We start from the raw sequence: 25,374 nt of genomic DNA, 5'->3' as shown, positions 1-25,374 counted from the left end.
AAATTGAAAATTTTTATAAGACATGGCAGCCCTGTTTGGATTACCTAGCCGCAGACTTGTCTGCCATTTAAAAAAAAGTATTTTGTGTTGTCATGATGATCTGATTTAGTAAACTTGATACCCTGAGAGGAACAATTTCAAATAAATGTGGGTGTAATATTCAATGCTCTTGAATGTCGGGAGCTATTGTTTTGTTGTGCTGAGCAGTGTTATTTATTTATTTATTACTTCCACTGGGTTGTTTACCTTACACATGAGTATAGTTTTTTATTTCGATTTTTAAATAATTTTATATATAAAGTATATAGTTGGTTTATTGTTGATGTAATTTTGTTAATTTATATTAAAAAATATCTTTTCAATCAAAATATTTTTAAAAAAAGATTATAAAGTGAACTTGATTAATTAGGTTAATAGACTAAGGAGTGGCAGGTGGAGTTTAATTTGGATAAATGTGAGATATTGCATTTTGGTAAAATAAACAAGGGTAGGACTTATACAATTAAGTAATATTGGTTAATGTTGTAGGACAGAGGGACCTGGGGTTCTGTCACATGTAGACAGGGGGTTAAGAAGGTGTTTAGCAAGCTTGGCTTCACTGCTCAGACCGTTGAGGATAGGAGTTGGGACATCATGCTGAGGTTGTACTGAACATTGGTGAGGCCCCTTCTCCAGTAGAATCTTAGAATCAGCCATCTTGTCACATGTATTCATGAGTACACTAAAACGTTTACAAGTTGTCACTTACAAGGCACCATCTTGGATAGAAAGGTACCTAGGTACAGATTCTTGAGTACAAATTCTTAGGGAAAAGAAATAGATAAAGAAATAAAAAGTTCAAAATAGTGTTCCAACCCAGTCCACACCAGCACCGAGCCTCTAGTCTGTGCGGCTTTGACTCCAGATCACACTAGACTTCACATCGAGGCTCTTGAGGTTGGGAGACTGCTCTGGAATCATCTTGAAGTCTAAGGTCCATGCTGAGGCCACATGGGCTGAAAGAATGCTACACTGGGCCACTGACTGACCATCACATAGGTTGAGAGAGAGACACAATGAGCTGAGAGATTGCCACACTGGGTCTGCACTGAGACTGGGAGTTCAGGACATCGCTGAGGAGAAAGATGAAAAAACAAACATGAAAGAGAGAAAAAAGAGAAACAGATGGAGCAGGTGAGCTCTGGCTGAGGAATCCTACTCCATTGCCAACTTGAATCTGTGTCCAGTTCTGTGTCCAGTTCTGGTCGTTCTGTTATAAGTAGGATATTATTAAGCTGGAGAAGATTTAGCAAATATTTACCAGGATGTTGCTGGGAATGGAGGGTTTGAGTTATAAGGAGAGGCTGAATAGGTAGGGACTTTTCTCACTGGAGCGTAGGAGGATGAGGGGTGACCTTTATAGAGGTATACAAAATCATGAGAGAAAATGATGGCAAGGGTCTTTTCCATAGAGTGGGGGTTTTCAAGACTAGGGGGCATATCTTTAAGGTGAGAGGAGAAAGATTTATGAAGGTCATGAGAGCCGACATTTTTACAGTGTGGTTTGTGTGTGGAATGAGGAAATGGTGGATATGGATACGATTACAACATTTATAGAGTCATAGAGTCATAGAGATGTACAGCATGGAAACAGACCCTTCGGTCCAACATATCCATGCCGACCAGATATCGCAACCCAATCTAGTCCCACCTGCCAGCACCCAGCCCATATCACTCCAAACCCTTCCTATTCATATACCCATCCAAATGCCTCTTAAATGTTGCAATTGTACCAGCCTCCACCACTTCCTCTGGCAGCTAATTCCATACACGTACCACCCTCTGCGTGAAAAAGTTGCCGCTTAGGTCTCTTTTATATCTTTCCCCTCTCACTCTAAACCTATGCCCTCCAGTTCTGGACTCCCTGACCCCAGGGTAAAGACTTTTGCCTATTTATCCTATCCATGCCCCTCATAATTTTGTAAACCTCTATAAGGTCACCCCTCAGCCTCCGATGTTCCAGGGAAAACAGCCCCAGCCTGTTCAGCCTCTCCCTATAGCTCAAATCGTCCAACTTAAAAGACATTTGGATAAGTACATGAATAAGGAATGCTTGGAGGGATACTGGCCATGCAGGTGGGACTAGTTTAGTTTGGGATTATGGTTGGCATGGATTGGTTGGACTGAAGGGTATGTTTCCATGTTTTATAACTCTATGACCTAGATGCCAACACTCAAATTGACTTCAGCATGACTCAGGAATCTTGGCATTTATTACAAAAGGCCTGGATTATAAAAGTAAACAAGTATTGTAACAATTATAAAAGGCATTGGTGAGACCACACCCAGAGAACTGTGTCGTTTTGGTCTCCTTACTTAAGGAAGGATGTGGGGGCATTGGACCAGGTTGATTCCAGGGATGAAAGAGCCGCTCAATAGCTTGGGTTTGTACTCGCTGGAGTCCAGAAGAATGAGGAGAGATCTGATTGAAGTAATTAAAGCGCTAAAGGGAATTGATAAGGTGGAGGTTGAACAGATATTCCACTTTGTGAGACTGTCTAGAACAAGAGGTTCATAGATATGGATTGAGAGGAGGTAGATTCAAAACTGAAATGAGGAGAAATTCCTTCTCTCAGAAGGTTGTGAATCTGTGGAACTCACTGCCTCAGAGTGCAGAGGGGGCAGAATCCATCAACGGATTCAAGAAAGAAACTGATATGTTTCCTGATGAAAAGTGGGATAAAGGGCTTTGGGGAGGAGATAGGAAAGTGGAGTTGAAACCAGGACAAGATGAGCCATGGTCATGTTAAATGGAAGAACGGGCTCATAGAGCTACTCCTGCTCCTAACTCCTGCAATCCTATCATAAAGGAATGTAAAAGCAGAGCATTTAGAAATACATAAGATGATCAAATAGAGTCAGTGTGGTTTCATGAAGAGAAAATCATGCCCAACAAACAGATTAAAATTCTTTGAGGAGGTAACCAGCAGGGTAGATAAAGGGGAAATAGATGATATAATATGTTGGATGTTCAGAAGGAATTTGATAGATTACCACACATTGGGCTACTTAATAAAATAATAGCTCATGGTGTTGAATGTAGTATATTAGTCTGGATAGAGGATTGGCTAACCTACAGAAAACAGAGTTGGGATAAGAGGCCATTTTCAAGATGGCAACCTGTAACTAGTTTGGTGCCGCAGGATCATTGCTTGGGTCACAGATATTTACACTATATATGAATTGCTTGGATGAGGGAAGTAAATGTACTATAACCAAGTTTGCAGATGTCAAAAATAAGATGGGAAAGCCAGTGGTGAGGATGATACAAAGTGCCTGGAGAAGAATATAAACAATATAGACAATAGTATCCAAGTTCTCCAGGTAATGGGGAAGGCAAATAGAATGCTGGCCTTTATTTCAAAGGAGATAGAATAAAAATAGGGAAATATTGCAATACAAGGCACAAGTTAGACTGCAGCTGGAGTACTGTGAACTATTTTGGTTCCCTTATATACTGGCATTGGAGATAGTCTAGAAAAGATTCACTATGTTGATCCTACATTTGGAGAAACTGACTTATGAGGAGAGTTTAAGTAGTTTAAGGTGGTACTCACTGGAATTTAGAAGAATGAGAGGTGTTCTTTTTGAAACATACAAAATTATTAAGGACTTTATGGACGATTCCAGGAACAAAGGGCATAATTTCAGAATAAGGGGTCACTCAGTTAATTCTGAGATGACAAAGAATTTCTTCTCATAAAGAATAGTGAATGTGCAGAATTCTTTACCACAGTTGGCTGTAGAGGTTGGGTTGTTAAGTATATTCAAAGCTAAGAATGACATTTTTAATCAGTATAGAAATCAGGGTTGTGAAAAAGCAGGAAAGTGGAGTTGTGCATTACCAGCTCAGCCATGATCTTATTTAATGAGAGAGCAGGTTCTAGGGGGGGCAAATTTCCTACTTCTGCTCCTACATCTTATGGTTTGTCGACGTCATCCCACACTTTCTGGCAGCCAGATGAGCAGCTTCAGGCCGCAGAGCTACATTTGGTTCCTCCTCTTTCTCATTTCCTTCCTTTTCCTTTCCCCCTCTTTCCCTTTCCTCTTCTCTCCCTCCCCCTCTGTGATCTGCACCTTCCTTCTCCTGCAGTTTCAATCCTTCCTTAATTATTTGTTGTGCATTCTGGAGGATCTTGGTGAATTCTAATGGTGCCCCGAGCTCTCTGAAGGTACTTGAATCACTCTTGTGTTATCTTTGGTCGGGCTCCTCGTTGATGATATCAGCCAGATTATCAAAGCATAGTCCTTGTTTTAAAGGAGTCACCCATTCATGCTGTTTGGTGGGTATGAAAACCTGAGGGAAATCTGAAACCTGAGTGAACAAATCATGGCAACTTCCAGGATATTTTGCGCAGACAGGTATGGCAAACTTCTGATGGACACAAACATGCTAAACATTGAGTGAAGGGAATAGCTCTTAATTTATGGAAACTTATTGCTTACCTGAGGGTGCCTTGATTGCTATGTGATATCAGTGATTCTCTGAACCTGTGAAAATATGATCACAGCATTAAATCTGATTGTAGTTATCAAAATGTCTTCATCACTGTCAAAATGGATCTGTAGAAGTTGCAGATTGTCAGATTCTAGGGATGTCACAAAGGGATCCATGACAAGTGATGAAGATGAAGAAATTCACTGTTGACAACTGGCCTATTTAGAAAGAGGTCTTGTTCCAGTTGCTGCAAAATTCAGTAGCAACCTGCTGTGAAAATCTAAACCTTACAAGACACTGCTGTTGCTGTCCATATCGCCTTTTCTAGGAATACAATTTCCTTCTAGCTGGAATTCTGTGGCTATTTGCCCTACCACTGCAGAGAATGTCACTGTTGGTGGTGCTGTTGTTTCTGTTGCTGGTGGACTTTTAAAAATTCACTCACAGGATATTGGAATCATTGGCTGGACCAGCATTTATTGCCCATCCCTAATTTCCCTTGAGAAGGACATGGTGAGTGCTCTCTTGAATCACTGAAGTTCATTTGGTGTAAGAATACCCACAATGCTGTTAGGGAGGGAGGTTGAGCATTTTGATTCAGGTGACACTGAAAGAACAGCGTTTTATTTCCAAGCCAGGATGGTGAGTAGCTTGGAGGAGACCTTGCAGATCATGGTGTTCCCATATATCTGCTGCTCATGTCCTTCTGGATTGTAGCTGTTGTTGTAACTGATCCAGTTGTTGCTCTTTCGTGGTCCATGCTAATACAGTAAAGTGTTCCCATGCTGCAGGAAATGCTGACAGCATGGAATTTCTCCAAATCTTGAAAATCAAAAGTACTGAAGAAACTCTGCAGGTGTGGACAGAAACTGAAGAAGGATCATGTTGGATTCAAAATGTTAACTTTGTTTCCCTCTCCACAGAGAAACAGGAGAGAGAAACATTAGTTATGTTTTGAGTTTAATATTATTCTCCTTCAGTCACCCTGCACAGACCTGCTGAGTTTCACCAACATTTTTTATTTTTATTCCAAATTAATAACATTCACAGTATTTTGCTTTTACCAAAAACTTGGAAGTGTTTGAAATCAGTCTCAGAGAACATATGGAATGACTGAAAGCCTTTCACGTAGACAGGTCAGCAGCTAAGCAGTTTCAATGTGTAAGGCTTTCCAGCTTGTCAGTTTCATTGATTATGGCCAGAATCCTGGGTTGAAGATTCAATTAGTTCATTATTTCATTAACTGATTGATGGCTCCACAGGACCCTCACCTCTCACATACATTAATAAAACACAGATGTGAGCGTGATCATGGTGTGAATCCAACATGTCATACATTTATTTGAGAATTAACCCTCACAAACTTGAACCTAATCCCCAATGACCCAACTTGGCAGTAAAAATTAAATCTCTCTCTTTGTGCTTTTTTCTTTTTGTGTGCCTCCTCGATACCTCTTTGTTTCTCTCTTGTTCTCTCTTTCTATCACACATGATCATGTCTCTGTCTTTCTTTCTCTCTTTGCAACTCTCTTGGCTCTCTGATTTTTGGTCACTGTTCCTGCTCCTTGTCCTTCCCTCAAATTGCTGTTCTAAGGCTTGGTAATATGATACCTTCCTGCAGATTTGGATAATTTCCTCTGACAGGTGCTAGTATTTATTTAGACTGGGCTGTGTCTTGGCCCAGACACGGTTTGCTCCAGTAGTTAAGTCCATTTCTAGAATTCCTAGAGTTTCTGCAGGGTCTATGCAGCAATGTGCATATTTCAGCTTCCTCTCTCACTGGTGTAGTCTCTGGTCACTCAGTATCTTAGCGTAAACTTCTCTCTCTTGTAAAAGAATTAAGAACTAGAGGGCACAGATTTCAAGCAATTTGCTAAAGAAATAAATGCAATGTGAGAAACTTTCAAGTGAATGGTTTGGTTCTGGAGAGTACTGTAAAGACAGATTCAAGGCATTCAAGAGGGTTTAGATGATTATTAAAATATAAATTCATAGAATCCTTATTGTGTGGAAACAGACCATTTGGCCCAACAAGTCCACACCAACGCTCTGATGAGTAACCCACCCAGACCCATTTCCCCAGGCTAATGCCCCTAACCTATATACCCCTGAACAGTATGGGCAATTTAGCATAGCCATTTCACCTAACCTGTGCATCTTTGAACTGTGAGAGGAAATCCACGCAGACACAGGGAGAATGTGCAAACTCCACACAGTTGCCCGAGGCTGAAATCAAACCTGGGTCCCTGACGCTGTGAGGCAGCAGTGCTAACCACTGAGCCACCGTGCCTGTCTGTAAGGTTACAGGGAAAGGGTAGAAGAATAGTACCACGTCATGTTGCTTTTTAAATAACGATGGATTAAATGGCCTCCATTTGCACTATTAGAATGCTGTGATTCTGAACTTAATTTAAAAAAGTACAGAAATGTAATCACTGAGTGCTTGAAACCTATATCAGTTATTATAGGGCCAACTGTGAATTAGTGGAGAACAGATCTACCTCTAGCTCAAAAGATTGTTTTCAAATCCCATTCCGGGAGTGTGTCACTAAGGCAGTGTGGCACTGTTTAAGATTGTGTCTTTTGGATTTGAGGCTTGACTGAAACTCCATACCCCACACAGACAGATTCCAGCACCACTCTAATCTAGACCCTGAAACCGCATATCCCTGCTGTAGTGGTTTTATGGCACTATTTCAAAGAAAAACAGAAGAATTTTCCCTGAATTCCTGACCAATATATAAGTCCTTGCCCGAAATGTCGATTTTCCTGCTCCTTGGATGCTGCCTGACCTGCTGTGCTTTTCCAGCACCACTCTGATCTAAACATATGAATAGGAAGGGTTTGGAGGGGTATGGGCCAAATGCCGGCAAATGGGACTAAGTAAATATAGGATATTTGGTTGGCCTAGATGAGTTGGACCAAAGGGGTCTGTTTCCATGCTGTACAGCTCTATGACTCGTGTTGGTCTCCCTGTCTGTTTGTCTGTCTGTCTCTCTCTCTCTCTCACACACACACACACACACTCATGTTCCTTGTCAATAACCCTGTATTCTTCTCTCCCCCCCCCCAAATCCTTGGAAATTACAAGCTTGAAATAATGTGTGGACAATTCTGCCCTGGCCAGATGGATATGCTGTGGGGTGGTCTATTGGCTGTTATTTAAGTAAAGGTGACAAAACCACCCATGCTGGGAAAGGAAACCCTCAAGATGTAATTATTAATAAGTGATAAGGAAGAAATATGTCTTGTGTTAATAATCTGGGACATATTTGGATCATTTAAAGGCATAACTCAGTAACATCTGTCATTATTTCAGCTGCTACTTGTCAGTAACCCCTCCTCCACCAGCATTGTCTCTAATCCCACGGAGAATCAAAGAATGCTCCATTTAATTTTCAGCTTGTACCGCCTTCATTCCAAACACTGGATTCTCACTAAACTTCCTTTACAATTTCCCCAAATCTCCATCCCCTTACTCACAACTCCCTGAACTTCTCCTGCTCCAATGCATCCCGTCTGCTGACTCACCCCTTCACCATTCATCCCCCCAACCAACGCCCCCAGCTTCACTCTGCATTCCAGTATGCATTTGATGTCTGGCTTGCAAATAGCTCCTGTACCATCTTCCTGTATATGAGACAATGTGTTGCTCTGTATCCTTGACATAATAAGGAAGACATTCAGAGGAGGACATTCAACACTTCAAATCTATTTCTCAATCCAGATAGATTACGGCCAAACTCATAATAAATCCATATTCCAGCTTGAAGATTAATGATTAACATGCTTATGTAGCAAGAATTTATTTAATTCAGTATTGAAAAGTTTTAGTTGATCCCAGCCTCAACAACTGTATGGGAAGGCTGAATTCCAAATTCCTACATTGACCTTGGTGCTTACTGGATAATTGCCTTTGTTTGAAGATCAGTTCCATTACACAGATAAGGTTCTAGCCTCATTGACAAGGTCCTGATCTCCTGACGGTTCAGTATTATTATCAAAAAATTAAAGTTCAGCTATCTCAGTAGAACAAACATTCTAAATAAACTGAGAATAGACAGCAACTAGTAAATTACCTGAGATAAAAACCTTCATGGAAATAACCCAAAACATGTGTCAACAGGTAATAGCCCACACCAACCAAGAAATAACCCAAGAATAGAAAGCAGCTGGTAAGTAATCTGAGATTGACACCAGCTGGTAAATAGGGGAGGCGATGGCCTAGTGATATTATTGCTAGACTATTACTTGAGGAACTCAGCTAATGTTCTGGAGACCTGGGTTCATGTCCTGCCTTGGCAGATGGTGGATTCAGAATTTAATAAAGAATCTGGAAGTAAGAGTCTAATAATAACCATGAAACCATTGTCAATTGTCAGAAAAACCCATCTGGTTCACTAATGTCCTTTAGGGAAGGAATCTGCCATCCTTATCTGGTCTGGCCTACATATGACTCCAGACTAACAGCAATGTGGTTGACTCTTAATTGCCCTGTGGGCAATTAAGGATGGACAATGAATGCTAGCCTATCTGGCAATGCCCACATGCTGTGAGTGAATAAATAAAACCTGTGATAGATACTAGCCATCAAATAGCCATCTCCAACAAGAGAGAATCTAACCATTACCCCTTGGCATTAAATGGCACTGCTATTATTAAATCTCCCACTATCTACATCTGAGGCTTACTAATGACCAGAAAATGAACCAGACAAGCCATATGAGTACTCTGGCTACAACAGCAGGTGAAAGGCTAGGAATCCTGCAGTAAGTAACTCACCTCATCACTCACCAAAGCCTGTCCACTATCTACAAGGCAAAAGTGGAATACTCCCCACTTGCTTGGAACTCTAAAACACTCAAAAAGTTAGGACAAAGTAGCCTACTTGATTGGCACCGGATCCACAAATATTTACCCCCTGGGCTTAGGAGTAGTCATATGTACCATCTGCAAGATGCACTGCAGAAATTCACCAAGACTTCTTAAATAGCACCTTCCAAACCCATGACCATTACCACCTCGAAGGAGAAGGGCAATAGATATATGGGAACATCACCTTCAGCAAGTTCCCTTCCAAGTCACTCACCATCTTGACTTGGAAATATATCACTGTTCCTTTAGTGCTGCAAGATGAAAATCTTGAAATCCTCTCCTTAATGTCATTGTGGTTGTCCCTACATCTGAAGAACTGCAGAGGTTCAAGAAGGCATCTCACCAGAATCTACTCCAGCACAATTACGATAGATAAAAAACATTGGTTTAGTTATTGATGTTCACATCACATGAATTAATCCAAAAATCCCTGCCCATAAATAACCAGAGATAATCACCTGTGCATAATTAATGTTCTGATTCTATTGAGTGTACTGGAAATTAACTTCACCAGTACTCCATGAGCTGTACCCAAAGTGTAATTGCCTTACTTATTCACCAAAATGGTCAATTTGTCTCTCCTATTTACTGTTACCCAGGGGGCAGCACAGTGGCTCAGTGGTTAGCACTGCAGCCTCACAGCTCCAGGGACAGGGGTTCGATTCCAGCCTTGGGTGACTGTGTGGAGTTTGTACATTCTCCCGGTGTCTGCGTGGGTTTCCTCTGGGTGCTCCAATTTCCTCCTACAATCCAAAAATGTGCACGTCAGGTGGATTGGCCATGCTAAATTGCCCATAGTGTTAGATGCATTAGTCAGAGGGAAATGGGTCTGGGTGGGTTACTCTTCGGAGGGTCGGTGTGCACTTGTTGGGCCAAATGTTCCATACTGTAGGGAACCTAATCACAAAAAAAACACATTTTCTCCAGATTTCTTCACTGACCTCAAATGATTATTAGAAGTAAAAAATGTATTCTTATATAAAGTGACAAAAATCCAATTATCCTGCTGTTATGCAGGAATATATATCTAAAAGGAACAATGTCCCAGTAGTCCAGGGTTCAAATGCAAAAGATAGAGATAAAGTTTTTGTTGCAAACGTTTCGTCCCCTGTCTAGGTGACATCCTCAGTGCTTGGGAGCCTCCTGTGAAGCGCTTCTGTGGTGTTTCCTCCGGCATTTATAGTGGCCTGTCCCTGCCGCTTCCGGCTGTCAGTTTCAGCTGTCCGCTGTAGTGGCCGGTATATTGGGTCCATCAACAAACTCCATCAACAAACACATCGATCTGGACCCAATCTACCGGCCACTACAGCGGACAGCTGAAACTGACAACCGGAAGCGGCAGGAACAGGCCACTATAAATGCCGGAGGAAACACCACAGAAGCGCTTCACAGGAGGCTCCCAAGCACTGAGGATGTCACCTAGACAGGGGACGAAACGTTTGCAGCAAAAACTTCCAGCTCGGCGAACAGAACCACAGCAACGAGCACCCGAGCTACAAATCTTCTCACAAACTTTGAAGATAGAGATAAAACCTATCTCATGGTTTCTTTGATTTCCTGTTGACAAGTCTAATTGCTGTCAGTTGCAGAGGGAAAAAAGACTCCCAGGCCAGGGGGAAGATCAGTTAGACTCCGGTCTTTCGATTGAGTTAACAGGTAACTTTTCAGAGCTCATGAAAAAAAGAGAGATTTTAATTGTTTTTAGAGTTTCAAAAAAATGTTTCATTACAATGAAAACACGACGCCTATTCAAGGAAATACAAAAAAAGTTCATTTATCTTCATTCACTTCTTGATACATTTTTGTTAAATCTTCAAACTATTCCAGCATCATTAATTCTTGAGAGTGCATTTACAATTTTACTTTATTTTTCCAGCAATATGAACAATTCTCATAAGGTTGAATTACAAAGTTCCATCCAAATAGTCTAGCATTTTAAGTTTTAAATTTCTCTGTAAATACTAAGAGCTTACAGGCGACTGACTGTGTGGAGTTTGCACGTTCTCCCTGTGTCTGCGTGGGTTTCCTCCGGGTGCTCCGGTTTCCTCCCACAGTCCAAAGATGTGCAGGTCAGGTGAATTGGCCATGCTAAATTGCCCGTAGTGTTAGGTAAGGGGTAAATGTAGGGGTATGGGTGGGTTGCGCTTCGGGGGGTCGGTGTGGACTTGTTGGGCCGAAGGGCCTGTTTCCACACTGTAATGTAATGTAATCTTATGGTCAGTATATATTTGCATTTCTTTAGGTTGTGACAAATACAAATTCCAAAATGTCTAGGAGCTAGTGACAATCCCAGAGTTTCCTCTTTCAGTGCAGAATATTTATTTATTCTGTTGTTGATTTCGTTTTTAGAAAAGCCCTCTTCTGGTTTGTGTATTCTTGATTCATCACCTGGCAATTAGGCTGCATTTACCCTCAAGTCAGTAGCATTAATTTTAAAAGATTTAATGAATAGGCAGCATCAATTCAATAGTTAGAATTGCCTACAGCTTCTCAAATGCCATTTGGCATTCTTTTGAATGTGTCTCTTTTACACGTTTTCGTAATAAATCTGTGAGAGATGCAGCTGTTGTACTGAGGCTTGGCACAAATTTCTCAAAGTCACCACAATACCTAAAAATCTCATATTGCCAACTAGCTTTAGGACTGGGGAATTCTATCAAAACCTTTACTTTCAGTGGGCAACATTTACCCTTGCCCTACAACGTGTTCTGGGTAAATTATCCATTCATTCATGAATTCACGTTTGACAAGACATATTGCTAGCTTTGACTGTTGAAATAAGGTTTTTTTTGACATGTTGTTCTTAGTTGTTATTAAATATTAATGCATTATCTAAATAAACAGCACAATTAGAGATGCTAGTTACAACCTGGATCAAAAATCTTTAGATTGTAGCTGAAGCATTTTTGAACCCTACTCAACATGCACTCAGTATGACTCAACATTTATAAATCCATTTGGTGTAACCAAAGCTAATATCTCTTTAACTCTTGATGTTGATGGCATTTGCCAGAACCGCTTCAATAAATAAAAAATGAAGCAATGCCAGCCCTAGCCATACACAATGACTAAGGAATTAGGAATGAATCTGGTTTTATTGTGGTATTTGCATTCCTGTAAGTGATATAGAATCTAGTGGATCAATCAGGTTTAGAAACGAACACCACTGGACAACTCCAACTGCTAAGTTCAATCAAGTGATTTTTTAAAAAGTATAAAGATCATATATTTTTAGTTTCTTTATTTTTGATTCTGGACTGAAATGGAAAATGGACTGTTTTAAAACCAAAGATTGTGGAAAAGGTACTACACCTTCGAAAAGCTGTTACCAACATTTATCGAAGCGCTGTTTACCATGAATGCTTTGTTCAACCAGTGGGGAGATGGGTTGGCACCAGGGAGTGTGTGCAAAGTGAGATTCATTCTGCAAGGAGTAGCTAATTGGCTTGTGGAGTGGTAACTAGTTGTTAATGACAAAAACCATCTGCCTACCAACGACTATATGACAGACACTTAGGTAGCTGAACAGCTTATGAGGTGAAAAATATGGCTGGAAACATTTAGACTCCAAGAGAGGAGATAATGTCTTTCTCTCTCTGCAGTAAAAAACACCTAAAGCCTTCAAAAAGCCTGTTTATTTTGCCTCATGAATTGCTGTAAGCTACAGCTTTTATACAATAACTAAAAGATTTTATAACTTGCAGAAGGAAGCCATTTGACACAATGTATCTCTACTGGCTCTTCAACCGAGCATCATTACCAAGTACAGATCTGTTTCTTTCTCTTCATACCCTTGCACAATATTTCTGTCCAAGTAACTATCCAATGCCTTCTTGAATGGTTGAATTCAATCTGCCTCCATCACATTTCCAGGAAATGCATTCCACACCCTAACTACCTCATTGAGTGAAAAAGTTTTTTCTCATATCACCCTGTTTCGTTTGCATATAACTTTAAGTCTATGCCCTCACATTCTTGTTCTTCTTGCAAGCAGGAACAGTTTCTCCCTATCAACTCTATCCAGCTTCTCATCATTTTGAAAATCTCCATCAGATCTCCTCTCAGCCTTCTCTCCAAGAAGAAGAATATCAATGTCTTCAATCTATCCTCGTAACTGAAGTTTCTCATTCTCCAACCCATTCCCGTAAATTATTTCTGCATTCCCTCCAATCCATTCACATCTTTCCTATGATGTGGCACCTACAACTATACACAATACTCCTGCTGATGTCTAACAAGTGTCTTGTACAAGTTTGACGTCATCTCCCTGCTCTTGTACTCAATGCCTCTGTTAATAAAGCCAAAAACTTTGGATGCTTATTAAGCACTCTCTCTGCCTATTCTGCCATTTCAATGACCTTTGCACATATACACATTGTCCTCCTGCTTCTGCACCCCTTTAGAATTGTATCCCCTATTTTATGCACTTCACCTGATGAAGGAGAGTACTCCAAAAGCTTGTAATTTCAAATAAACCTGTGACTATAAACTGGTGTCGTGTGGCTCCTGACTTTGTCCAGCCCAGTCTAACATCAGCACCTCCACATCATGCCTATTTTATATTGTCTCTCAATGTTCTTCCTACCAAACTACATCACCTCAGACTTCTCTACATTGAACCTCATCTGCCACTCATCCACCCACTCCACCAACTTGTGAATGTCCTTTTGGAGTTTCAAACTTTTGTCCTCAAACTCTTCCAAGTTTAGTGTCATCTGCAAACCTTGAAACTGTCCCCTGCACACCAAGATGCAGATCATGAATATGTCAGGAAAACAAGAGGCCAAATATCGACCCCTGTGGAATTCCACAACAAGTGGATAAAGAGTGGAGCTGGAAAAAGCACAGCAAGTCAAGCAGTATCAGAGGAAAAGGGAAGTCTGCATTTCAGGTTGGAACCTCAAAGGTTCAGACCTGAAATGTTGACTCCCCTGTTCCACTCTGATTCTCCAGCATCTGCAGTCCTCAGTATCTCCAGAACTCCACTGCAAACCTTCCCTCAGCCTGAAAAATATTCATTGAGTATTACTCTTTGTTTCGTATCACTCAACCAATTTTGTATCCATATTTTTACAGACCCTTTTATAACTTTCCTCACAAGTCTGTTGAGTAGCACTGTATCAAATACTATCTAGAAATCTATGTACATCACATCAACAAAGTTACTGTCATCAAGCCTTTCTGACACCTACTCAAACAAAATAATTTAATATGAATTTCTGTTTGAGATCCATGCTGACTTTTGCTAATCAACCCATCTTTTTCCATTTGACTATTAATTCTATTCCCAGATAATTGTTTCTAGAAGTTTCCCCATCACAAAATTAAACTAACTGGTTTGCAATTGCAATCCTCCAGTTTTCTTTGCTTCTGTTGACAGGAAACTGCTGATTACTTAATTGTTACATTTTTAAAATGATTCTTTCTAGATTTCTATGGTGGATAGAACTCAGTCAGAAAATGTCCAGGTTCTGTATCCTTGGAGGCTGAAATCAGCAACTGAAGGCTTGACAAGAATTAGAAGAGCCTGGGTCATTCCTCCTATTGCAGTCTCTGAAAACAGCAGGAAGATCCCATTCCAGTTAGTTCAGGTAATGGGTGCATCATCTGTAAGGAATGTGAATAGAGCTGGGTGTGTATTGACTTTCCTATGTTAGCTTTGTTTAGTAGACAATATTTTCAGAATGGAAAAGTGCAGCACTGGAAAAGCACAGCAGGTCAGGCAGCATCAGAGGAGCAGGAGAATTGATGGTTCAGGTATAAGTCCTTCATCACACTTTTCAACTCTGACCTCCAGCATCTGCAGTCCTCACTTTCTCCTTTCAGAATGATCCCATGAATACCCTCAAAAGAAAAGTGAATTTATCATTAGTCTCATCTCTCACTCCCAGTGCAGCTTTGAACTGTCAGAAGATAAGCACTGAGGGAGTAACTTCTGCTGCACTGCTGGTAAGTCAGCACTGAAGCCATTCAGCAGGCTGAGGGAGGGATCTGACAGAGATGTACAAAGGGTGGATAGAGAGCAATGTCTCCCCTTAGTAGAAAGATCCCAAACCAGCAGTCACAGTTTTAAGGTATTGAGCAGGAGGCTTAGAGGGATTTGAGGAAAAATGTTCTCACCCAGAGATTTGTGGATATCTGGAGATCATGAACTAGAACAATGGTGGAGGCAGGACATTTATAAAGCATTTTGATGAACCCTTGAAACCATAAAATACAAGGCTACAGGCCAAGTGCTGGAAAATAGGATTAGAAGAGATGGATGTTTTTTGACTGGTGTGGACATGATGGGCTGAATGGCATTTTTCCTTGTTGCAAAATCTTAATTACTCCATGACTATTGAAGGGTCAGTGATGAGGGAACATCATATTAATAGTGGGTCAGTACAGAGGGCACCCCGCAGTAGCAGAGGGTCAGTACTGAGGGAGTGTGACATTGTCAGAGGGTCAGTACTAAGGGAGCCCTGCATTAGTGGAGGGTCAGTGCTGAGGGAGTGCAGCACTATCAGAGGGTCAGTGCTGATGGAATGTTACTTTGTCAGAGGGTCAGTGCTGAGGGAACCCTGCACTAGTGGAGGGTCAGTACTGAGGTAGTGCTGTGCAGTATTGCATTTACATAGCATTCTTTATATAGAGAATGTTATGGACCAGGCTCGATCCCTCACAACATTTTCAAGCAGGTAGCCCAGATCGTAACTTTGCTATTTATTTCAGGTAAGTGTACAGTAGATATTCCCAGAGTGAATTAGCTGGTCTGACTGCCAAGTTTTAAACAAACAGAATTTATTTACAAAATTACGGAATGAAACACAACATACCGAAAAGATAATACCCGAATAACGTACCCTATCCAAAAACCCGACAGACTACCCTGACTTAATGATGCTGTTCCAAAATACTTGCAACAATCCCCATACACAGACCCCTTAGCACAAAGAGTAAACATGACACAAAAAGCTTATAGGTTACATAGTCAGAAGGACAGGAGGAAGGGAGCTTCCAGTTTCAACTGTGAGCCTGACTCAACTAACCCCGAACTGAATTGACCTACACAGCGAGAGAGCTGGCCACATCCCCTTGATTATACCGGTTTTATTATTAATACAAGAAAGCCTCAGGCTGGAGGCATTATCTATTAGTGGTAAACAAATAGGATCCCAATAAACCTTTCAAACCAGCCTAGTGCATAGATTCCCTACAGTGTGGAAACAGGCCCTTCAGCCCAACAAGACCGCAGCTCCCTTCCAAAGAGTAACTCACCCAGCCCCCTTCCCCAACCTGATTATCCTATATTTACCCCTGACTAATGCACCTAACCTACATATCCCTGAACAGTATGGGCAATTTAACATGGCCAATTCACCTAATCTGCACATCTTTGGATTGTGGGAGGAAACCCATGCAGACACAGGGAGACTGTGCAAACTCAACACAGACAGTGGCCCGATGTTGGAATAGAACCTGGGTCCCTGGCACTATGAAGCAGCAGTGCTAACCATGAGGCACTATGCCACCAGTTGGAGCCTGGACAATTACCCCCGCTCTGAAAAAGATTCAAGGGCACAGTAACTTTGAGAAAAGGATCAACTTTGTGACAAAAAATGTTCCAGTGCATTTCCGAGAGACACAAGGAAAATTGAACAACAAACCAGATAAAGGGTATTAGGAGTAGGAACTGAAGCTCAGTGAAAGAGGTAGGTTTTTACAGGTAGAAAGGGAAGTAGAGCAGTAAAACGTTTCAGGAGGAGATTTTAGATTGTGAGGCTCAGAGTTTTTACCTAGTCATTTGTGGACAATGTGCAAAGAATCAGCTTAACAGGAGGAAAGAGAATAGAATTGAGATTCCCATGGAGAAAATGAGAAAGATAAAAGCCTATTGTGGATGCAGGTAATTATACAGTGTTTTCTGAACAGATTAAATCAGACAAGCTTCCGAGTAAGGTGATCTACAGCATTAAGGGACCTGGGGTGGATGAAGAGCCAAAGGGAATCTTCACCATTGACCCTGACACTGGACTTGTCTTTCTGACCACAGTGCTGGACCGTGAAGAGAAGAGCAGTTACAAGGTAGGAAACCTGAGAAAATTAGCAGACACCACAAGAGGTCTGAAAACCAAGGCTAATTGCTTGTGTTTGCTGAAAATGTGTTGCTGGAAAAGCGCAGCAGGTCAGGCAGCACCCAAGAAGCAGGAGAATCAAAGTTTCGGGCATGAGCCCTTCTTCAGGAATTCTGAAGAAGGGCTCATGCCTGAAACATCGATTCTCCTGCTCCTTGGATGCTGCCTGACCTGCTGCGCTTTTCCAGCAACACATTTTCAGCTCTGATCTCCAGCATCTGCAGACCTCACTTTCTCCTAATTGCTTGTGTTTGTTTTACATAGATCAAAGCTTACGCTGTCAATGAGGCTGGAATGCCTTTGGAAGAGCCTACAGATCTAGAGATTATTGTTATTGATCAGAATGATAACAGACCGACCTTTGACCAGCAATATTTCATTGGACATGTTCTTGAGGGATCACCTCCAGGTAAGTACCATGGAATGGCAGCGGTTACGGTGTTGACACAAACTAAAGTGGTTCAAATGCATATTTTTTAAAAGTCTTGCATCCTGACCATCTTTCGCACTTCAAAACAGAAAGCAATTACTTTCTGCTTGTTTTTTTCTGACTGTGATATCCTCAGATAATAGGGACTTGCAAGGAATTACCAATTTACACAAACGTTTTCCAGCAACATGATCTGATCATCAAGACAAAATGTGAGCTGCTCCGTTCTCCACACCTACCACAGTGCAGACTGTAACCCTCCCTGACCACTCTCTCATCAACAGCTGGCTGAGTGAGCACCAATGAGCATTCACAGTTTCAAACATGATGGCCTGCCGCGTATCAGTATTCCTGCCACAAGCAATGATACCAAGACCCAGTGTTGTAGTGTTTCTCAAATAAATGCTATCTGTCAAATAAATGCTTGAAAGTCACTAAACTTGATCAATGAAGCAGCAGAAGCATCATTTGGTAAAGGCAGAATCTGCAACAAACACTGAGTTCAGCTGTGATTATTTCTGTCATTGATGCAAAAAACAAAGCCAATATGATACACAACATCGACAGTTGAAAAACTATGTGACTTGAAAGAAGCCAAGGCAATCATGCAAAAGCTAGGTAGACATTGTGAAAACTGGCTGGATAATTTTCGCAGTCCTCTGAAAGGCAGACCTACCAAATATGTTGTTCCTTGTTATCAGAGATGGTTCATTTGGTTGGGCATGTCCACAGAAAATGGTCACATAGCCAAGGATCATGTGTTAAAGTAGACATGGGTGGATCCAGATGAACAATAGGATACCCAAAGCTCCACTTAACATTTCCAAATGTGACGTGAAGGTCCTAGACCTTGATTATTGTACACAAAGGTCCCTGGCTGATGATAGAGGAAAATGCCCTCCTGTGAGCTGGTGTGCATCACACAAAATATTAATCGCTACTGTAACTTGGCAAATGTGGCAAATGCTGAAAACGTTCCACTACACAACATTCAACTGCTCCATGTGCGGTGCTTCTGTTAGAAACTGCCTCTATCAGATTGGTCCCATGAGCCATCAGCAAAGATGCACCTAATTAAGACTTCCATCCTCAATCTGAAATGGACTTTTTACTGCGCATCCGTTATCTTTGATAGATAATAGGATATAAATGGAGGAAGATGACAGTTATAGAGTCATAGAGATGTACAGCATGGAAACAGACCCTTCGGTCCAACCCGTCCATACCGACCAGATATCCCAACCCAATCTAGTCCCACCTGCCAGCACCCGGCCCACATCCTTCCAAACCCTTCCTATTCATATACCCATCCAAATGCCTCTTAAATGTTGCAATTGTACCAGCCTCCACCACTTCCTCTGGCAGCTCATTCCATACACTTACCACCCTCTGCGTGAAAACATTGCCCCTTAGGTCCTTCTTATATCTTTCCCCCCTCACCCTAAATCTATGCCCTCTAATTTTGGACTCTCCGACCCCATGGAAAAGACTTTGTCTATTTATCCTATCCTACCCTCAGAATTTTGTAAACCTCTATAAAGGTCACCCCTCAGCCTCTAACACTCCACGGAAAACAGCTCCAACCTATTCAACCTCTCCCTATACCTCAAATCCTCCAACCCTGGCAACATCCTTGTAAATTTTTTCTGAACCCTTTTATGTTTAACAACATCTTTCTGATAGGAAGGAGACCAGAATTGCACGCAATATTCCAACAATGGCCTAACCAATGTCCTGTACAGCCGCAACATGACCTCCCAACTCCTGTACTCAATATGTAGACACAATATGTAGACAGGCCAACAAGAGGTGAGGCCATACTGGATTTGGTTCTGGGTAACGAACCAGGCCAGGTGTTAGAATTAGAGGTAGGTGAGCACTTTGGGGATAGTGACCATAATTCGGTGATTTTTACTCTCGTGATGGAGAGGGATAAGTGTGTACTACAGGGCAAGAGTTATAGCTGGGGTCAGGGAAATTATGATGCGGTGAGGCATGACTTAGGATGTGTGGCCTGGAAAAGTAGACTCCAAGGCAAGAGTGTAAATGATATGTGGAGCTTGTTCAAGGAGCAACTATTGAGTGTCCTTGATAATTATGTACCTGTCAGGCAGGGAGGAAAGGGTCGTGCGAGGGAGCCGTGGTTTAATAAGGAATTGGAATCCCTTGTTAAATGGAAGAGGGCGGCCTATCTCAAGATGAGACGTGAAGGTTCAATTGGGGCGATTGAGAGTTATAGGGTAGCCAGGAAGGACCTGAAGAGAGAGTTAAGAGCAGCAAGGAGGGGACATGAAAGGTCCTTAGTCGGTAGGATTAGGGAAAACCCTAAGGCTTTCTATAGGTATGTTAGGAATAAAAGAATGACTAGGGTAGGAATAGGTCCAGTCAAGGATAGTAGTGGGAAGTTGCGTGTGGAGGCGGAAGAGATTGGGGAGACACTGAATGAATACTTTTCTTCAGTATTTACTCAGGAACAGGGCATTGTCGTCGATGTGAATACTGAGTCACAAATAAGTAGAATGGATGGCTTTGAGGTATGTAGAGAAGAGGTGTTGGAAATCCTGGAAAAGGTGAAAATAGATAAGTCCCCTGGGCCTGATGGCATTTATCCTAGGATTCTCTGGGAAGCAAGGGAGGAGATTGCAGAGCCATTGGCCTTGATTTTTATGTCCTCTTTGTCTACAGGAGTAGTGCCAGAAGACTGGAGGATAGCAAATGTGGTTCCCTTGTTCAAAAAGGGGAGTAGGGATAACCCTAGTAACTATAGGCCGGTGAGTCTCACTTCTGTTGTGGGCAAAGTCTTAGAGAGAATTGTAAGGGATAGGATTTATGCACATCTGGATAGGAATAATGTGATCAAGGATAGTCAGCATGGTTTTGTGAAGGGCAGGTCGTGCCTCACAAACCTTATTGAATTCTTTGAAAAGGTGACGAAGGAGGTTGATGAGGGGAAAGCGGTAGATGTGGTATATATGGATTTTAGTAAGGCGTTTGATAAGGTTCCCCATGGTAGGCTACTGCAGAAAATACGGAGATATGGCATTGAGGGTGAGTTGGAGGTTTGGATTAGGAATTGGCTGGATGGAAGAAGACAGAGGGTAGTAGTTGATGGCAAAGTTTCTTCATGGAGTGCCGTCACTAGCGGTGTTCCGCAAGGATCTGTTTTGGGACCATTGCTGTTTGTCATTTTTATAAATGACCTGGAAGAGGGGTTAGAAGGTTGGGTGAGCAAGTTTGCGGATGATACGAAAGTCGGAGGAGTTGTTGACAGTGAGGAAGGATGTGGCAGGTTACAGCAGGATATAGAGAAGCTGCAGAGCTGGGCAGAAAGGTGGCAAATGGAATTCAATGTAGCTAAGTGTGAGGTGATTCACTTTGGGAAGAATAACAAAAAGATGGGGTACTGGGCTAATGGTCGGATACTTGGTAGTGTGGATGAGCAGAGGGATCTTGGTGTCCATGTACACAGATCTCTGAAAGTTGCCACCCAGGTAAATAGTGCGGTGAGGAAGGCATATGGCGTACTGGCTTTTATTGGTAGAGGAATTGAGTTCCGGAGTCCTGAGGTCATGATGCAGTTGTATAAAACTCTGGTGCGGCCGCATCTGGAATATTGTGTGCAGTTTTGGTCGCCATACTATAGGAAGGATGTGGAGGCACTGGAACGGGTGCAGAGGAGGTTTACCAGGATGTTGCCTGGTATGGAAGGAAGATCGTATGAGGATAGACTGAGACACTTGGGGCTGTTTTCATTAGAGAAAAGAAGGTTTAGGGGTGACTTGATTGAGGTGTACAAGATGATTAGGGGGTTAGATAGGGTTGACAGTGTGAACCTTTTCCCGCGTATGGAGTCGGGTATTACAAGGGGGCATAGCTTTAAATTAAGGGGGGGTAGATATAGGACTGAAGTTAGGGGTAGGTTCTTCACTCAGCGAGTCGTAAGTTCATGGAATGCCCTGCCAGCAGCAGTGGTGGACTCTCCCTCTTTATGGGCATTTAAGCGGGCATTGGATAGGTATATGGAGGATAGTGGGTTAGTATAGGTTAGGTGGGCTTGGATCGGCGCAACATCGAGGGCCAAAGGGCCTGTACTGCGCTGTATTCTTCTATGTTCTATGTTCTATGTACTCTGACCGATAAAGGAAAGCATACCAAACGCCTTCTTCACTATCCTATCTACCTGCGACTCTACTTTCAAGAAGCTATGAACCTGCACTTCAAGGTCTCTTTGTTCAGCAACACTCCCTAGGACTTTACCATTAAGTGTATAAGTCCTGCTAAGATTTGCTTTCACAAAATGCAGCACCTCGCATTTATCCGAATTAAACTCCATCTGCCACTTCTTAGTCCATTGGCCCATCTGGTCCAGATCTTGTTGTAATCTGAGGTAACCCTCCTCTGAGGTAAATCTCCAATTTTGGTGTCACCTGCAAACTTACTAACTGTACCTCTTATGCTTGCATCCAAATCATTTATGTAAATAACAAAAAGTAGTGGACCCAGCACTGATCCTTGTGGCACTCCACTGGTCACAGGCCTCCAGTCTGAAAAACAACCCTCCACCACTACCCTCTACCTTTGAGCCAGTTCTGTATCCAAATGGCTAGTTCTCCCTGTATTCTGTGAGATCTAACCTTGCTAATCAGTCTCCCATGGGGAACCTTGTCAAACGCCTTACTGAAGTCCATATAGATCACATCTACCACTCTGCCCTCATCAATCCTCTTTGTTTCTTCTTCAGAAAACTCAATCAATTTTGTGAGACATGATTTCCCACGTACAAAGCCATGTTGACTATCCTGAATCAGTCCTTGCCTTTCCAAATACATGTACATCCTGTTGACGAATCACCCAGCAGTTCATCTTGTATCCTGCCATCTAACTCTCTCCTTCCCAGTACATGATGGGATTAAAGTTTCGTGTCAGGTGTATCTAATCTGAAGAATCATTGAGTCATAGCATCACAGAGTTTTACAGCCCTTTGGCCCATGGTGTCTGTGCCAGTCATTAAATATCCATCCACTCTACTTTGGTTGAACATAGAGTAAAACGTCTAATGATAAAAGGGAGAGCTTTGATCTCTCTCTCTCTCTCTCCCTCTTTCTCTCTCTCACACACACATGAGCTATTTGAAAAACTAGGCCTGTGTCTCATTGAATTTTGAAGATTAAGCAATGATCTGATTACAGGGTTTAGAATAGTAATAATACTATATGAATTCAAAGAGGAAATTATTCCCTCAGGTAGGAGGACTCAGAACAGGAGAAAACTTAAAATTAATTAGGGTGATGTCAGGAAAGACTTCTTCACACAAAGGGGAGTGAAAATCTGCAACTCTCTTCCTGAAAAAAGCTGCCAGCCTGTGGGTGTCAATTGGAAACTGAGATTGCGAGTTTTTTTAATTGGATAACTGTATCCATGGCAGGTAAATGGAATTAAGATACAAATCAGCTATGGTCTAATTGAATGGCAGACATCTCCTTAAAAGTTTGTGGAAACAAGTCAGTTGGAGCTTCCAAGGCCATACCACAATGGATATCGTCGTATACATTTCCAGAGTACATTTGCTAAGTGTCTTGACTAGAAGGCATCATGGGAAATTCCAAAGAAAACTGTATGCTCTTCTAAAACTTCATGCATAACTTCTTTGTCTTTTAAAAAACAATCTTACTGGATTCTTAAAATGAATCGGGCTGATCATATATTCGTATTTCAAGAAGCTTGTGACACCCTGGCTTGTATAGACAGTCAAACTAAAGCTCAGACAAATGAGCAGGAAACCATCTGCCTCCACCCAGTTCTGGATGGAGCAATGTTATGTTAAATGAATGCTATTGCTTTTACAGTTCCTCATCACTATAATTATTTTAAACACCCTATTCGAACTTGTTATAAAATACCTTTGGGACAAGTGGGACTTGAAACCAGACCTTGTGATCCAGAGGTAGAGACATTATCAGTGCATCACAAGACCTTTAATTACCCTTAGTTCAATGAAATTCTAGTTAACCCACTGTGATGGGCCATCAAATTTGAAATTATTGTCCAGGTCACATGACTGAAATTAGAGCTTGTTGAATTCTCTAAATATGTAATTCTGAGATTCTAAAGTCAGTTGCTCCAGGGGGAGAATAGGACTCCAGCGTGAGTCGACAGCCTGACTCAAACTCTCCGACTCTGTCTCTGACTCTGAGGTGCTAGCTGGAAAAAAACTGCAAGAACAAAAACTACTCAACCCAGCTCATTGAGGAATCTATTACTGACCTCTGGGATGTTGTAACTCATGTAAATTGATTTTCAATATCATATGTAATTTATAACCTCTCCCCTCTCCTGTCCTTTCTGCCTTTACTTCCTGTTTGTGTGTGTGTGTCAGTGTGTGTGAGTGTGTGTGTTTGTATGAGTGTGTGCGCGGTGTGTGTGAGTGGGGGTGTGTGTGTGTGGGGTGTGTCTGTGTCTGTACGAGTGTGTGTGTGTGCGCGTGTGTGGGGGGAGTGTATCTGTGTTTGTATGGGTGTGTGTGCGTGTGCCCGTGTGGGTGTGTGTGTGTGTGGAGTAACAAACCAAAAACCCTCCATTTTGAATGTTTTACTAATAAATCCTATTTTGGATTTCACCTTCAAGATTTTTTCTGTGGCTTAATTTGAAAAATTGGAATTTGAAAACCGAGGTTTGGGGCACACACTTTGGCCCACCTAAGGAAAGGACAGAAGTGAAAAGGGAAAGGATTAAGTCAAACAGTCCCTCATTAATGTAATATCTCCAAGTCTACAGATGACACCAAGCTCGGTGAGAGAATGAAGTCTTCACTTGGTTGGGAAAAGTTGAATGAGTGGACAGATGTATGCAGATGAAGTATACAATGGATAAATTAGAGGTTATCCACTTTAATAGCCAAATCAGAAAGGCAGATTCATATCTGAATGGTGATAGATGGGAAAGGGGGAGGTGTAAATGAGACCTGGAAGTCCTTGTACATCTGTACTGAAAGGAAGCATGCAAGTTCAGCAGGTGGGAAAGGCTAATGGAATGAAACACAAACAACAGTTTCTAGCAGAACTCTTCATGTCTGGCAGCATGTGTGGGAAGAAAGCAGAGTTAACATTTTGAGTCTGAATCATCAGAACTAGATGAAGAATCATTAGACTTGAAAAGTTAACTCTGCTTTCTTTCTACAGTTGCTGCTGGACTTGCTGAGTTTCACCGGCAATTACTGCTTTTTGTTTTAGATCTCCTGTATCCACCACTCTCTGTTTTACTCAAGGCAACTAGTATGTTGGTCTTCATAGTGAAAGGATTAAAGGACAAGAACAGTGATTTTTTATTACAGTTTTCCAGGGCCTTTGTGAGACCACACCTGGAATTTGTGAGGTAGGATGTTCTGACTGTAGAAGGAGTGCAGCAATGATTTACCAGATTGATTCTTGAGATGGTAGGACTGATGTATGAAGAGCGATTGGATTGGCTAAGACTAT

General features: G+C 41.8%; 1 protein-coding gene across 3 annotated transcripts in view; it reads left to right on the top strand.

The window, feature by feature from the left end:
- The window catches only part of cdh15 (cadherin 15, type 1, M-cadherin (myotubule)), a 108,890-nt gene that overhangs the window by 32,998 nt on the left and 50,518 nt on the right, over positions 1–25,374 (top strand). For all 3 annotated transcript variants that reach the window (XM_043706474.2, XM_087995647.1, XM_087995646.1), the window contains exons 2-4: positions 14,782–14,943; positions 17,267–17,419; positions 17,734–17,878. In XM_043706474.2, the coding sequence (XP_043562409.2) occupies positions 14,782–14,943; positions 17,267–17,419; positions 17,734–17,878 (460 nt within the window). The remainder of the gene's footprint in view (positions 1–14,781; positions 14,944–17,266; positions 17,420–17,733; positions 17,879–25,374) is intronic.

The sequence above is a fragment of the Chiloscyllium plagiosum genome, unplaced genomic scaffold (assembly GCF_037043375.1).
Source record: "Chiloscyllium plagiosum isolate Xiang-an unplaced genomic scaffold, Cpla_swu_hap1 HiC_scaffold_17, whole genome shotgun sequence".
NCBI classification, from domain to species: domain Eukaryota; kingdom Metazoa; phylum Chordata; class Chondrichthyes; order Orectolobiformes; family Hemiscylliidae; genus Chiloscyllium; species Chiloscyllium plagiosum.
Note: the sequence above shows the minus strand (reverse complement) of the source record. Positions and strands in the feature narration are given on the sequence as shown.